At 43.0% G+C, this 17249-nt stretch overlaps 1 protein-coding gene across 1 annotated transcript in view; it reads right to left on the reverse strand.

Annotated features, from left to right (window-relative positions):
- Nucleotides 1–17249, reverse strand: part of lama1 (laminin, alpha 1) — a 349617-nt gene that overhangs the window by 15696 nt on the left and 316672 nt on the right. The window contains exons 54-59 of the mRNA XM_063058896.1: nucleotides 13304–13455; nucleotides 12244–12426; nucleotides 10435–10633; nucleotides 8147–8259; nucleotides 2898–3087; nucleotides 103–255 (exon numbers count right to left, since the gene is read on the reverse strand). Of these exons, the coding sequence (XP_062914966.1) occupies nucleotides 103–255; nucleotides 2898–3087; nucleotides 8147–8259; nucleotides 10435–10633; nucleotides 12244–12426; nucleotides 13304–13455 (990 nt within the window). The remainder of the gene's footprint in view (nucleotides 1–102; nucleotides 256–2897; nucleotides 3088–8146; nucleotides 8260–10434; nucleotides 10634–12243; nucleotides 12427–13303; nucleotides 13456–17249) is intronic.

Genomic DNA, 17249 nt, shown 5'->3' on the forward strand with positions numbered 1-17249 from the left:
GGAAGAGTGGGGCCATGGATCAGTACTTCTGATGTTGTATCATTACTGATAATGACAAACAGAGGTAGCATGCTAACAAATAGACATTGAAGCTATTCTTACATTTCCTATTTTCTTGGCTTTGTAATCCGGTGGCAAGCCTCCAAGGTACAACTTCTCTTCCACATCCAAAGAGTTGCCATCGCCCACAGCAGAACTGGATTCCTTCCCATCTACTGTGATCACAGCTCTACGCTTTGCGTATTCTGTTTTTACCTTTAAGGAGATATACAGAAAAGGTATATAGAAGAAGCAAAGAGATTCCGTATGTCAAACCAGCTGTACTATAACACTGATCTGTTAATAGTTCACATTTTCAGCATTTTCTCTATTTTGGCCTTGTATGACAGCATATTTTCCTGTCATGGATGAAGTGAAAGGCATATTTTCATTGATCTACAGCATTAGAACTGATTAGCTTCCAAATAACTTACCTCATGAAGCAAACAAGAGAAAATCTGCCGATGCTGGAAATCCAAGCAACACACACAAAATGCTGGTAGAACTCAGCAGGCCAGGCAGCATCTATGGAAAAGAGTACAGTACAGGACTGGAGGAGAAAAGATGGGGAGTAGATTTAAAAGGTGGGGGGGAGGGGAGAGAGAAACACAAGGAGATAGGTGAAACTGGGAGGGGGAGGGGTGAAGTAAAGAGCTGGGAAGTTCATTGGTAAAGGAAATATGGGACTGGAGAAGGGGGAATATAATAGGAGGACAGAAGGCCATGGAAGAATGAAAAAGGGAGGAGCAGGACAGGCAAGGAGATAGGTGAGAGAGGGAAAAGGGAGGGTGGGGCCTTACCAGAAGTTTGAGAAGTCGATGTTCATGCCATCAGGTTGGAGGCTACCCAGACGGAATATCAGGTGCTGTTCCTCTGACCTGAGTGTAGCCTCATGGAGGCCATGGATAGACATAATGAGGCCTGATGTAGATTGGGAGGCTGCTTCGATGAGCACCTTCGCGAAAAGAAGGGGGATTTCCCAGTTGCCACCCATTTTAATTCCACTTCCCATTCTGGTATGTCTATCTATGGCCTCCTCTTACTGTCACGATGAGGCCACACTCAGGTTGGGGAAACACCACCTTTTATGTCGTCTGAGTAGCCTCCAACCTGATGGCATGAATTTTGATTTCTCGAACTTCTGGTAATTTCCCCCCTGCCCCTCACCATTCCCCATCCCCTTTTCCCTCTCTCACCTTATCTCCTTCCCTGCCCATCGCTTCCCTCTGGTGCTCAGCTCTTTTTTTCTTTCTTCCATGGCCTTCCGTCCTCTCCTATTAGATTCCCCCTTCTTCAGCCCTGTATCTTTTTCACCAATCAACTTCCCAGCTCTTTACTTCACCCCTCCCCCTAGTTTTTAAATCTACTCCTCATTTTTTTTCTCTCCAGTCCTACTAAAGGGCTTCAGTCCGAAATGTTGACTGTACTCTTTTCCATAGATGCAGCCTGGCCTGCTGAGTTCCTCCAGCATTTTGTGTGTGTTACCTCATGAAATGTGATTTACCACTGGACCCAACAATTGATGCCTCCTTTTACTCTCAAAATTATTGCTCTCACCGATCAATTGCTGGTCAGGCTTCATTTGACAACTAACAACAGCTTGTATTTCTATACCAACGTTAACAAGGTATATAATTTGGAGATGTTTCAGGTGCATAATTGAACAAAATGTAATATTTAGCCGCCTGGGGAATAAAAGAAATTGTTTTTAAAGACAGCCCTGCAAGAGAAGACATAGAAATCCTGGGAGGTTTGGGAGACTGTGTGGTTTACACATGCTAACATTTTTTAATCAAAGTGGGAATACTCAAATGGTGGATTTTCATGAGGTTCTATTGTAACTTCACTGGAGGAGTTAAAGCTTTCTACAGCTCTGCCCTTGAAATTTACCAAGAAAGGAAACACTTACAAAAAATACTCCAAATTTAACTTGGAAGAGAAGCAACAGAAGAAAGACTTAACAGAAGTTCACAAAACTAGGAAAAGCTGAATAAGAAGGAATTCCTCTCCTTAGCATAAAAGGTAATAACCAGTCTTGGCCCGAAATGTCAACTGTACCTCTTCCTATAGATGCTGCCTGGCCTGCTGTGTTCCACCAGCATTTTGGGTGTGTTGGAAGAGATTTAAGGTCATTTTGGAAGTATAGGAGGAGAATTGACGGTAATGCACATAAATGCTGGAGGAACATTTTGTGAGCTTTGTCTTGGAATTGAGGGACAACCTTTTAACTGGGTGGGAGGGACACTGTGGAATCGGGAGGCCCCCATTGATTCCATCAATGATACAATTGACCTATTTGGGAGAAAGCTCTAACTCAGCATTCAACATACTCAGAAGTGCCAGATGCCTGTTGTGGTGGAATAGGTTTGAAAGGCAGTTGGCCTTCCAGATCTCAGCAGGCTAAAAACAAGTCCAAGTGAATTTCTATTCTCATCAGCATAAACCACCACATGACATGATACACCTCTATGCTAATTTAATGCTTCATTTGGCTTCCAAGTGTTACAGTTAATACAAGGGCATACAATGTTATTTACCATTGGTACTTGGCATGTTAAAAGTAATCTTCCAATTTGTTCAAGCTCAGCTGAACAATTCGAGTACAAGTCATTTGGGAAGTAGGTGCGCAATTAGGCAGTGTTGGCACTGTGGAAAGATAAGAGTCTTCACTAGTTACCTTGGAACTTTCAACTGCCTTTTATGGAACCCATGGTGGAGAAGGAATTATATTGTCAGTTTCCTAAATCATGATGTGAAAGAAATGGCTAACTTGAAATTTCTTTTACCTTGCATCTTGCATGCAAATGGAGACAAAACGGAGAGGTTAGTGAAATATCAGACCTAACAACCAGACTTACCGAATGCCACTGTCCATCGTTAATGGGGTTTGGCAGGGTGGCCATGGCCGTACCTCTCCCAAGGTTAAAGAGGAAATGCAAACGCCCCATCCAAAGCTGAAGGGCTGCATAGTCAATCTGGTTTTGGTGAGCCATGTAGTAGATCAGTCCACTGGAGGCATATGTTCTAATGTTCAACTGGATAGAAAACCTAACCAAAATGAGAAACACAATCATCAATTTTTCAAGTAACCACAATCTTTCCATTACACACTGCTTTGGTTCTAGTCTACGGCAAACGTTCCTCACCAGAGTAAAACTTGATTCTTAGAAAATGAGATTCATATGTGAATTGTTGTTCTAGGAGAAGGTGGTTTATATTTGTGACATTTTTTTTCATTAACACCACAACCATGAAACCTTCTTCAATACAAATCATCTGAAATCTGAGATTTGCATCATGGTATTTAAACACATCTTTAATTGATTCCTCAGCTTGATATTAACAGCAGTGAGCAATATGCTGAGCCATGAGATTTCAGCTTGTGGCGGTGTCCGTTTCTTTTGCCATTGATAGTCTATTGTGCCTCTAAGTTTTGAACTGCCTGATTTGATCTAACTCAAACTAATTTAGTATGGTCATAGAGGCGTAAAGCAATAGGGAGGATATTCTCAGTGTGACGACAGAAATGTGCCTTCATAACGGTGGTTACCACACCAGTACTATCATGGATAACTACACCTGCAACTGGCAGATTGATGAAATTGAGGTCAAGTAGATTTAAAGACGTCTTCCAGAAGATCAGAAGGGAAGATATTGATCTTAGTTCTTCCTTCTTTAATGCATAGTGTTGCAACCATAAATGTTCACATCCCTCCTACCTTCCTTCCCATGTTCTTCTCATTGTAGGATCCCCTAAAATTCACTTGTTTGGTACAAACAAGTGATTATGATTTTATGACATGCTTTGTTATAATCAAATTCTTAATCTCCCTTTTCAACTGTGGCAGTGTGCTATATTTAGATTTTGGGAATGCAATTTTTTAAAAACTGTTCACTCAAGGGATGAGGGCTTTGCAGGCTGAGCCAGCATTTAGTTTTCAACAACGAGTTTCCCTTAACAAGGTGGCAACCAGCTGTCTTCTTGAACCACTGCAGTCCTTGAGCGATGGGCGTACCTACAACGCTGTTGAGGAAGGATTTCCAGGATTTTGACTGAGTGACAGTCAAGGAACAGCGTTATTTTTCCAACTCAGGATGGAGTTTGGTTTAGGGGGTAACTTTACCGTGGTGGTGTTGCTAGGGTTTTATCACCATTGTCCTTAGAGCTGGTAGAGGTTCTGAGTTTGGAAGGTTCCATTTAAGATCTTGATGAGTTGGTACAGTGCATCTTGTTGATGATACAAAGTGAGTGAATGGCTATGGATGCGGTGCTTCGTAACTGGGCTACTGTGTCCTCTACGGCAAGATACATTGGTAGGAGTAGGACAGCCACAAACAAGAATGATAGGGTAACTGCTCTCTGTTATTCCATGGAATTAAGCAGAGGAATATCAAGTCACAATAGTTCAGAAGATACTGCTAACATCAGCATTAATAAAACTCATGAAGGCTATGCATTAATGTAGATGATTTGTATTTTTGGAAAGTGGTAGGAGTATTTGCACTGCTTTTTAAACGTCTGCTCGTGTAGTTGAAGTGGGATCCCCTAGCTCTTGATTCCTCAGCTAGGGGAAGACTTAGTTGCAGCAGAGTAAGTCCAACACAAGTTTCCCATGTTCTTCCCTTCATAAATCTATGCTCATACTGCTAAATCCAATCATTCCCCATCATTGAAGTCAGGCTAACAATCAGTAATTTTCCTCTTACTTCTTTCATGAATAATAATAAGTTTATTAATTTGACATTCGTGGGAACTTCCTGTGTACAAATCAGTTTCCATATTCCCTACATTTATGGCAATGACTACATTTTAAAGCAACTCCATTGTCTGTACATTGTCTCCACTGTCTTTAGGCCAGGGGTCGGCAACCTTTTTGCCTTTGTGGGCCGGATTGCGTATTAATGAGCGGATGGTGGGCCAGGTAAATGCCATAAAAAACTTGAAATATATGAACTATCCATTTAAATACATTTAGTTATGTTTTGCCTCAAATTAATGAATAACGCATGCTAGAAAATCTTGCATTCTTTGAATGCAAACCCTGTTAGGATTTCTGTACCATCGGAGAACCCATCAGTCGACAAAATACTAAAGTCTATTTGAAAAGATGGCCAGAGCTGGTTCACTCCATTATCTGCAACAGTCCTAATTCATTTCTTAATGGGCAGAGGATCACAGGATTTTACTCAAGGTTGTTGTAATGAATAAAGTGGGAGATGAAAAAATGCATCAAGTCTGGGAAGAGAGGGCTATGCTTTTTGAAGTTTGGGTAATATTGGTGCAAAATGAAGGATGATTAACCCTGCAAGTAACTGGAACCATAACTTAACTTGGAAGCTCTTTATCAAAAATAAATAAATCCTAAACTGTGATAAAGATTAACAAGTTGATTGAGAAGTAACAGATGAAAAGCAAGGTCTTGGTATTTGGGGGTGGTGTGTTGGAACGGCAAGGACTTATGGGCAGGAAGTAAGGATGTACTATTTTCCACAGATGTTCTGGAGATTTACTGCAGGAGAGACTTTTAAATGATTTTTGCAGGTTTTCCACCCGACACTGAACCTCATTAACAGTGGGGCCAGAGCAGAGTTTGGGCAATCACAGGAATTGAAGTGAAGTAAATCTCAAAATGGGGGGATGGGAGGGATTGGTGGAGTCAGGATGGAGGATGGAAGTTATGGATAGTGGACTGGCAAACAGTAAGCTTGTAAAGAAGGAGTAGGGCACTTCTGTCACTTGAAGCACAACTAGGAAAGGGACTTTACTGATTGGGCTCAGCCCTCCACTTCACACTATCTCAGTTCCACACACTGAAGAGGTTAAACATATAAAGCAAATACAGCACCGTATTTGTCAATGTAGAGCGGAGAGCAAGTTTGTAATGCTGGTTGGACAAAGGATGTTCGGGACAGCAAGGTGGAGTGCTACGGGAGGGGTGTAGGCAGGTGGCAGAAAAGGAGTGCCAGGGCCAGAGTGGGCACGGGCACAGACACACACAGACCCAAGACCAGGTAAGGTAATTTGATTCCAAATAATTGATTTAGTGATCATTACAGAATGTCTCTCTGCTGCCTCCCATCTCCCTTTCCCTTTTCCCAACCATGATGCCCTTCTCCCTGGCCCCTTCCCACTCTCAGTTCACAATAGAGACCCATATCAGAATTAGATTTATCTTCACTCACGTCATGAAACTTGCTTTCCTTTGCGGCAGCAGTATAGTGCAATTGATAAAATCCACAGGTGGCACAGTGGCGTAGTAGTTGGCACAACGCTGTACAGCTTAGGCGACCCGGATTCAGTTCCTGCCACTGCCTGTAAGGAGTTTGTATGTTCTCCGCGTGACCATGTGGGTTTCCTCCGGGTGCTCCAGTTTCCTCCCACAGTCCATTGTAAATTGCCCTGTGATTAGGCTAGGATTAAACTGGGGGACTTGCTGTGCGGCATGACACGGGAGTGACAGTCTCAGCAGCAGCCACTGCACTTGAAGGCACTGTCCTCCAGTGTTGTCTTGGTGTTGTTTTTTCAGCGAATGCGCTTTTCTTCAGCTGCAAGCCTCAGCCTCTCTTCTCCTCTTTTTAGATCTCTGCGTAGTTCCATCCTCCGCTTGCAATGTCCTCCCACCTCTCGACGTTCATGTTCAGTGACTTCATGTCTCTTGCAGACATCTTTGAAATGAAGATGGGGCCGCCTTGTGCTCTCTTGCCAGAGGCCAGTGCCCCGTACAGCAGGTCTTTTGGGATCATCCCGTCCGACATGCAGTGTACGTGGCCCAGCCAACGGAGACGGCGTTATTGGAGCAGGGCGAAGAGGCTGGGTATCTGGGCGCGGGCCAGGACCTCATTGTTGGTGACTTGGTCAACCCACTTGATGTCCAGGATGCGTCTCAGGCTGCGAAGGTGGAAGGCGTTGAGACGCCACTCGTCTGGAGTAGAGGCTCCAGGTCTCGCTGCCGTGAAGCAGTGTACTGAGGACGCAGGCCCTGTAGATTGCCACCTTGGTGTGTGTCGTCAGCTTTTTGTTCTCCCAGACTCTCTTTGTCAGCCTGGCGAATGTTGAGGCTGCTCATCCGATCCGTCTGTTGATCTCGGGGTCTAGGGAGAGACTGTCCGTGATGGTGGAGCCAAGGTATGTAAACTCGTGAACTACCTCCAGCTCGTAGTTGTTGATGGTGTATATATATTGTATTTTTTTATGTATTGCACTGTATTGCTGCTGCAAATCACTGAATTTCACAACCATGCCAGAAATAATGAGACCATTTCTGATTTCTTATTGGACCAATCTGAGAAAGATTTGTATTTTTTTATATTTTGCCTTCTCCACCGAAAAGCTATCTTGCTTCTGGAGGCTAAAATTACCTGTTGAGAAACCTCAATAGTGCATTCATAACTTTTTACAGTACTGATCACATGTGCATCTTCTGTTAGTACAATTAATCTAAACCAAGGACTCCAAAAATAACAAACAGTGGAAACTTTAGGACTGCACATCATTATTCAGTTTAATAGAGTTCAGCAGACCAAAATCAGTCTTCTGCAAGTGTGCTACCTAATGACCTTACACTGCAGCAGATGCAAGGTCTTCCTCTACTGTGTTGTGTGTAGAGAAACAGTTGTACGCTATAATAAAAATACCATCAGTGATTCAAAGAAACACTTCAGGAGTCTTGTTTGCACTCCCAACCAAGGTATAATTCCACAGGCAAGATTTTAGCTAATTTTGTGAACAGCGAGCTTCCATGAGCAGCAGAATATGGTAATCGGATCATCTTGTTGATTGATTTTAGATAAAGGATAAATATTGGCCAGGGATCTGCTCTTGTTAAAATAGTGCCCAACTGTTACGTTCATCTGACAAAGGAGATAGAATTGTGGTTTAGTACTCCATCGATAAAGTTCCCAATGAAATGCAGCATCCTCTTAGTACTGCAATAAAGGAACCACCTAGATTTTTCAGTTGATATCTCAGATATGACCTAAACCCATAAACATCTGATTCAGAACTGACAATGTCATTCTTTGAACCATTCCTTCAAATGACCTTTTGAAAATAAGCTTAAAAATCATTCGACAGTAACTTTCACGTCTATTATGGAAAATTTCTTACTTTCTCTTCACTGAGTTCTCATCAAAGGAAAGAATCATATGGCTGCCCCGGGCAAGACCAAATTGGAAAGCTTTGGGAATAATGGCTGGCAACTCCGCTGCGGCACACTGCACCTGTTGATCAGAAATGACCAGCAATAAAACAGTTACCAATGGAAGTATTGTTAGCATTGCTTTATTTGTATTCTCCTTTGCAGGAACCCCATTCAGGAAGGTGGACTGGCATCATGTGTTCCTGCCTTTGCCAGCTTTAGGTGTTATTGAGCACCCCCCCCACCCCGCCGCCCGAAGACATCACCTTCTGGAACATTCCCTTGCCAACACCCAGAGAAATGTCCTTATCCACTGCATAAACTCCAGAAACTGTTTCCAGAGGCAGAAGGGTTGATAACCAGAGGACATGAATATAAGGGAATTAACTATAAAATGAAGTGTGAGGCTGTTTGAGGACACAGTACTTCACACAGCTGGTAATGCCTGAAAGGAAGGTGGAAGCACAATTAAGGATATAAATACCTGAAGGGAAACTATTTACAGTTTAATGTAGATAAAGGAGCAGGATTGATTTAACAGCTCAATCAAAAGAGCCAGCACAGATTTGGTGGCCTGAATAGGTCTCTTGTGAACCAATTTAGAACATAGAACAGTACAGCAGAAGACAAAGTTTGCACCAACTACGATCCTGAATTAAACTAATTCTCTTCTGCCTGTACATGATCCATATCCTGCCATTCCCTGTATATCCATCTGTCCAACAGCCTCTTCAATGCCACTGTCAAATCTGTTTCCAGCATTATCACCAGCATCACGTTCCAGGCACCTGCCCGGCAGAACTCCCCTCCCACCTTAAATGTATGCCCTCTAGTACTTGACAATTCCCTCCTGAGATAGATACTATCTGCCTTCACCTCTGCCTCTCATAATCTTACAGACTGCTCATCAGATCTCCCTTCAGTCTCTGTTGCTCCAAAAAGTAACCCAAGTCTGTCCAACCTCCCCTTATAGCTCATCTCAGGCAGCAACCTGGTAAACCTCTTCTGCACCCTTTCCAAAGCCTCACATCCCATTTCTCATTCTATCTCTCGTAATTCCATGATACGGAAGCAGTGTTTAGATCCACTGAATTTAGATCAATCCCATTCCATCACTTAACTCCCTGCAACCTACTCTCCCTCAATTCTCCCCAGTTACCTAGAGGTAGTTAACAACAGTCAATTTATCTTGCCAGAGCATCTTTGGGATGCATGAGGAAACCGGAGCAGCTGCATGAGGAGCAGGAAAACTCTACACAGACAGCACTGGACATCAGGGTCAAATCCGAGTCACTGCAAACTGTGCAGTGCTGCCAGATGCTGTGTCAACTTGCCGCTCCGAGATTCGCCAAAAGGGAGAGATGTGCCATCACCACACCTCTCCCAAGCTAAATAAATAAATATTTTGGAAACTGCAATGTTTTAGTTCAATTTAAAGTGGGAAGTGTTTCAGACTGCAGTTAGATTTGCAATGTGGCGAAGAGGGAAAAACAAGATGCCTGTGTTTCAAAATGAGGAATTGCATGTGACGTGCTGGACTTACCTGCCTGTCAAGACCTGTCACACTTAGCCTTTTCTTAAACGCAATTGAAAGAAGTCCTTTTCTAGGTTGTTACTTTTTAATATTACATCAATATAGGTGCATATACCTGCTTTCACCTTACATTAAAAAGATTCAAAATTACAGGTGAGTAAAGCTCCAGACTCTGTGATCTCTGTGAACCTGCTTGGAGAGGTCCCCTGCTGGATACAAATACAATGGAACTACCTGGCAGAGGTGGGTTCAATGCCTGGTCACTGAGGCCAAGGTGATATGACACATTCATATACAATAATACTTCATTTCATATTAACTGAAATTGAAAGCCTCAATTATCGAATTAAGAACATAAGAAATAGCAGGAGTCAGCCATCTAGCCTGTTAAGCTTGATCTGCCATTCATAAAATCATGACTGATCTGGCTATTGATTCAACTCCTCCTACCTGCCTTTTTCTCAAACCCTTATTTCCCCTGAAATGTAAAAATCTAACTTTGCCGTAAGTATATTTAATGAGGTAGCTTCTACTGTTTCCCTGGGCAGAGAATTCCACGGATTCACATCTCTGGGAAAATTAGTTTCTCCTCACCTCCTTCCTAAGTCAATTCCCTCGATTCAAATAGGCTATGCCCCCTAGTTCAAATACTACTTCTGTGAATTTAATCAAAATTTGGCAAATGTTTTCAACTGCATGGAGTTGATAATTCAAAATCCTTACAGCTTTCTTGTTGGAAGGTGAGCTGAGGGCTGTGGTTGAGGAACCTAATGATTTTTCAGGTGGTCTTATGGGTATGACAGTAGGCTGATGTGCAAGCTCAGAGCCTCTCTCATCTGGTGCAGGTGTTGGTCTCTCTGAAAGCAGGCAACTGTCCAGCTCGATGTTCTGGTACTTCAGTGCACCACTGAAATCTAACAACCTGGGATTAGAAGAAAAACATTATTTTAAATTGCATAGGCTCAGCAGCAATCAGCATAAAAGATAAGACACAATTTTACAGCAAATGATTACAGAGAAGTGATTTATACAGCTAATGTCCCTTAATGATGCAATCTTTTTACCATTTGTTTTTAAGATGCAATTTATATTTAGATGCAACAGAACTGGATTTATTAGCTGCTGGTATTTTAAGAGATGGTGCTGTTCAAAGTGTGACAGGACAATTCAAGCTTTATGATTTCTGTCCTAGTGCTTTTCATTAACCAATCATAAAATGTTACTGGTAACAATAGCTTCTCTGTTATGGGTGACCTAGCAGCAAATGCTTCTGTGATGTGATATTGTGTAACTCAGAACATAGCTAGAGGGGCACTCATTCCCCCCACCCCACCCCCTTTTGTGGTTGTTGCTGCTTTGGATGAGATTTTAGTTTGAATGTGGGATATTGCAGGAACTCAAACACACTACAATTTGTCCTCAGAGGGTAAGATTAACATCCGTATCATTTGTCCCCATTTAATCTGGATGGTATATGTAGTTATATTTAAGAGCGACACAGTTATGATTGGAGTTATTGCCTCACAGTTTCAGTGATCTGGGTTCAACCCTGACCACTGGTGTTGTCCTGTGAAGCCTGCATGTTCTCCCTGTGACAATATGTGTTACCCTCCAATAGACCAATTTTATCCCATGTCCAAAAAATGGGGGAGGGGTTAGTAGGTTATTTGACCTTTGTAAATTGATCCAAACATGTTGATGAGTGACAGAATCTGGAAGGAGAATAATGTTTTATATGTCACATGTACATCAGAATATTGAAGCATACAGTGAAATGCATTGCTTGCATCAACGATCAACTCTGGTCGAGGATAAGCTGGCAGCAGTCGTCAGTGTTGTAATGCGTTCGGCGCCAACATAGCAAGCCCTCAACTTACTAACCCTAACCCGTACACCTTTCGAATATGTGAGGAAACTGGAGCATCCAGAATAAACACGTGGTCATGGGGAGAACGCACAAATTCCTTACAGTTAGCGGCAGAAATTGAACCCCAATGTAAAGCATTACACTAACTTACTACTCTACTGTGTCACCCTGAAAAAATGGGAATGCACAGAAAAAAAGCTTACACTGAAAACTAGCATGAGAAAAGAATTGCTTTGTGCGCTGGCATCAAAACAAAGGGCCAAATGGTCCACTTCTATGGCAAAGTAAAATATGAAATCTATCCATACCATGGTTCCAATGGCATTATTTCTGCTGTATTATTCTCATGAAGGCTGTTCCAAGGACTTTACAGCTAATCAAATACTGTTGTAGTATTGTAAAGTGGCACCGCGTTTGTCCACAGTAAGCTCTCAGCAACAGCAATCTAATAATAATCTGAAATTTTAACTGTGGGATAAATACTGGCCACATTCTTCTATTTGTTGTGCAAGGATTAACTTCCATACATTTGAAGAGGCAGGCTACAGGGCCTCAGTTTATTGTCTGATCTGGAAGTCAGTAATGCTGACAGTGTGTACATCCCTCAGTGTTGCACTGGGATTTCAGCCTAGATATGCTGGCCAGGCAGAATTGTCGAAACTTACTCCGTGTTGAGGATCAGGTTCTTGATGCAGCCCCGGAACGATTTTGTTATCTTAAGGACAACAGCGCCCTCTCCAGCAGGAACTCCACCAGCATACAGCCTGGTAATGTTCAACGGACTGTCTGCAGAAGAGCCGAGCCTCATTTCAACGAAGTTTCCCTCATCGACCTGCAGCGCCATTATTCTGAAAGAGTGAGTTTAACACTCAAAACCAAGATGTCAAAGGGAAACCTATACATTCACCTCCCTCATTATGTATCCCACTATTTCAGATATTTATGGGCAGGGCAGTGGCCCAGAAACTCCACCACACACTGTTGCAACAGCCTCTTTATCCACAAACTGTTAATTTTGCAGGTCACCAGAATGTATGGAAGGGTCCAATATCGCACCTGCACACTCACTCTGCCCATGGGCAGCATGGTTAGAGGGCACTGGTATCTCCCAGTGGAAGTGGGCAACTTCACTTCACTTTTGGCCCCTTTAGAGAAATGGGTTGTAACTGACTCAAAACCAGGTAGCATATTAAGAAAACCTACAGAGGATGTCATTAAACAGTGGTTAAAGGTAAACTGACCCCTGCAGTTGGAGCAAATGTGGGGGGTGCAGGTGGGAGGTGAATTGCAAGTTCCATTTTGAAACCACAGGTTACTACTGGTCATTGTTTAAACCAGCCCTAAGATCTCTGTGCTATCCCTCTAATAAAGCAATGGACCACCTAATGTGGTGACATTGACACAAACTGGAAGGTCTCACAATTTAAACTCTTGGGTGTTCAGTTCTGTGTCAGCTAGCTAGTCTCAGAAGCTACTAAATTCTCCCCTTTGAGTTCATTATTCATTATGGAAGCGTATTTTTGAAGATGCCAATTCACACAGATAAATTTACACTTATGTGAGCACTGCTGGACTGATCAAAGTGATGGCACTAAATTTTGTCTGCTTGTAGGCCTTCTGTCCAAGTCAAGAAGTGAAATGAGAAAACCTGTCCCTTTGACTTGCTTTCGTTTTGCTTTGCCACATCCTCTGGCTTTGGCCAGGTACATTCATGCCAATACACACCTCCTGTTCCTTCTGAGTATGATGGAGTGCTCCAGCCCATCACTGTATGTTCCGGATGGGGCCTTGGCAACGAGTCTCCTTGTGCCGATTCCATCTCCAGTGTTTATGTACACTTCGATACGCCCATCAATCATCACGATGCTAAGAAATGCCTGCAGATGTTGAAGGAGTAGTTAAAAAATCCACACCATACCGCACCAATCATCTAGTTCTGCCTGTTCATACCATGAGCTGTGTGGAAGGCAGGAACACCCCCAATACCTCCATAAATGAAGTCAGCAACAACAGAATTATTTAATCCTTGTGATTTTCATTTAGAATATGGTAACAAGATGTCAAGGCAGAAATGAAGGAGCATAGAGATTTTGGAAAGCTCTAGGGTTGGGAGATGAGTTAATGTGAGGGTGACATCACAGAGATATCAGAACATAAGGGTGAAACTTCATATTGGCTATTGTGGAACTGCGGGCATCTTCCACCATGTGGGAACTCAGTTTGGAGCTGTAATTCACAACCTTCATACTATTTCATTAGGAGTTTGAGGAGAATTGGTATGTCACCAAAGACACTCACAAAATTCTACAGATGGACCGTGGAGAGCATTTTAACTGATTGCATCATCATTGTCTGATATGGAGGGGCCACTGCACCGGATCAGAAAAAGCTGCAGAAAGTTGTAAACCTGCCAGCTTCATCCTGGGCACTAGCCTCCCCAACATCTGGGACACCTTCAAAAGGTGATGCCTCAAAAAGGCAGCATCCATCATTAAGGACACCCATCAGCCAGGACATGCCCTCTTCTCATTACTACCACAAAGGAGGAGGTGCAGGAGCCTGAAGACACATACTCAATGATTCTGGAACAGCTTCTTCCCCCCCACTCCCCACCATCAGACTTCTGAATGGACAATGAACCCATGTACATTACCTCAGTAATTTTTCCCTATCTTTTTGCACTACTTTCTTTTTTTATGTAAGGGGTTTCTTCTTTTATGTCACTGTGAAGGCTAACAAAATGGCTTCTTTGTTACGTTATAATTAAAATGGCTTTTCTGTACTAATAACTGTGATGTAAGGAGTTCTCTCTCTCTCTGCTTGTTTGGGTTATATTATTGATAAGAGAGGGAATGAACCAGTTGGGATAGGTGTTATTCTTTTTTCTGTGTCTGTAAGCTATTGTGTTTCGTCGGCTTTGGAGAGAAGGCACGATGGGGACAGAGAGAGGAGACGCGATGCTGTGACCCTGGGCGGTGGGACAGACCCCGAGCAGGAGTCTGAGGCCCAGGGTCTTCGACGTGGAGAGGAGACGAAGACAGACTCATGTGGAGCGTCTGGTTGACCACTGTGGTTGGTTCCAGGCGGCAGGTCGAAATGGTCGGAGGGGATCGAATGGTGGAAAGAAGACTCCGTTAATTGGGCTCCAACTGTTGTGCACGAAGTGGTTGAACTTTGATAAGTTTGGTGCCTTTTACTTTCCTTTTATATTTTATCTCTATTAATTACATAGTTCCAGTAATATCTATAAATTGTAATCATTTAATCATATATGGTGTATCATCTGTTATTTGGCGGGGTGGGGTACATCACACAGCATCCACACAAACTTGATTACCCAATTTGGCAGGACCGAAGGCTGCTCCCCCTAGATGGAAACAAGTTGAGCGAGCCTGAGGCTTGCCAGGGGGCCACATATATATATTCTTATTACAATTTATAGCTTATTGTTATGCATTGCAATGCACTGCTGCCACAAAACAACAGATTTCACAATGTATGCCAAAAACATTAAACTTGATTCTGATTCTGTGCGGGTAATGAACAGTTCTCAGGAATGAGATCCTGCTGTAACCTCAGGAATTCCTGCAATATTTCAAAAGGCACATCTTCAAAAGGTGGTGCCTCAGGAAGATAGCATCCATCATTCAGGACACTCACCATGAGGGACATGCCCTCTTCTCATTACTACCATCAGGCAGTTGAGACAGGAGCCTGGAGATCCACACTCAATGCTTTAGGAACAGCTTCATCACCTCTGCCATCAGATTTCTGAACAATCTGTGAAACCATGAACACTATTTCGCCATTCCTCTTTGACACTATTTATTATCTATTCAACATAATAATTTTTTGTTTTGCACTGTATTCCCACAAAATAACAAATGTCATGACATCTGTCTGTGGTAATAAATTCTGATTCTGACTTTGATGCAGATCCCTCCCCTTCCAGTTAAGATGGTGCTGGTGAACTTCAGTGACTTTTGGCTGGTGGCTAATGAAATAAGGATAGCAGCTAACTGCTTTTTAAATCTCACTTTTTCTGGCAAACCATCATCGCAAGTAATAGTCTGTGACTTCCCTTTGGACTTGGAGGCAATTCGATGTGGCAGAACCAAGGCAAGCTGAGGCAGTGAGCCCAATACTGACAGCGTGGAAGACTGTGAAAGGTCAGCTACAGCCCAATTCAAAGCTGTGGGGTTATCTCTCTCTTTAGACAGAGATTTACAGGCTGAATCAGTGAAGTCCGGTGTGATCAAGCGGCAGAACCTGTTTCTTGGCTGGAGATTTAATCTCCAGATCAGATTGAAAAGGTCAGGGTATCCAGGCCCAAGGCAATGGGCGGGCCAGTTCAGATCACTGCTCGAAGCAGCAGAACCTGGTGCTCAGACAGAATTTTGTGCCGGGCCAAATTGAAAAGGCCAGGGTGTCGGAGCCCCATGTGAGCTATGGGCTGGTTCGGATTGCTGCTCCAAGACGTTTACTTGGCTCTGCGGTGAACTGTGGGACTCGCTTTGCAGACTTCAGTTCAGGAACGGTATTCGTTTGCGGTTATTGTTTTGCATGATGTACTTTTCATTGCACATCGGGTATATATGGAGTATTTTTTTGGGTGCCTCTTTAGTGACTGCCTGTTAGGAGATGAATTTCAAGGTTGTATAATGCATAAATACTTTGATAATAAATGTACTGAACTCTCTTGGAAGTAAAGCCTGATTTATACTTCTGCGTTGACTCGACGCCGTAACCTACGCATGTGACTTACAGGCGTTGAGAGCATTTATACTTGTGCGTTGGTGTGACAGCATCGCTCTGCAATTCGCACACGTTATGCATGCGCACAAACCTGCCCGTGCAAGGCTTCATGGTCATGGCAGTCTTTCTCGGGGTAAAAAAGAAGCGAGCGTCTTTTTTCGTAAAAGCGAAATGTGTCTTCCATAATTTCAGAAGTCTGTAAAGCTTTACGGAAAGCATTGCAGCCAGAGTTCCTTCCCTGCCCTTCAGTTGCCCAATGGGAAGCTATTGCAGCATAGGAGGAAAAGCGATGCTACCAATCGGACCAATCACAGCTGTTGCGTTCTGCGTTGCTGCGACGCGCGGTTACATTTTGGAAGAAGTGAGCGTCGCAGCAATGCAGGCTCTGGCATAGGGATCCGCCTCAGTTTTGCGGCGGCGCAGTACTTACGGCATCGCGTTGACTCAGAAGTATAAATCAGGCTTAACCAAGTGGATACAATGGTTAAGGTGTTTCATTTTGAGTTACACTGCAAGTGCTCATTGAAATTTGCTGAACTTCACTTCATTGTCACTCTCAGGTGGACAAAACACTCACTCACAGGGGCTGGGAAGAGGACGAAGGAACAAAAGAACTCAGAAAACACAAAGGAGAATGAGAGACGGAGGGAAAAAAAACAGGAAAAAATACAAAACAAGAAAAAAGAGTGTGGGTAGAAATGTTGACCAATTGAAATCAGCAGAATAACTAAATTAGGTGTTTATACTGCTATAACAGAAATCATGAGATATGACTGACACAATCACCATTTTTAACTATTTTTAGGTTTCTGGTGAAGTAATATCAAGACGCTGGCCTTTCTTCTGTAATTAGCACAATGCCATTAGTCCTGCTGATTCTAACATATTCACTATTGCCTATATCAGAGAGTGAGTG

The sequence above is a fragment of the Mobula hypostoma genome, chromosome 1 (assembly GCF_963921235.1).
Source record: "Mobula hypostoma chromosome 1, sMobHyp1.1, whole genome shotgun sequence".
In the NCBI taxonomy this organism is placed as follows: domain Eukaryota; kingdom Metazoa; phylum Chordata; class Chondrichthyes; order Myliobatiformes; family Myliobatidae; genus Mobula; species Mobula hypostoma.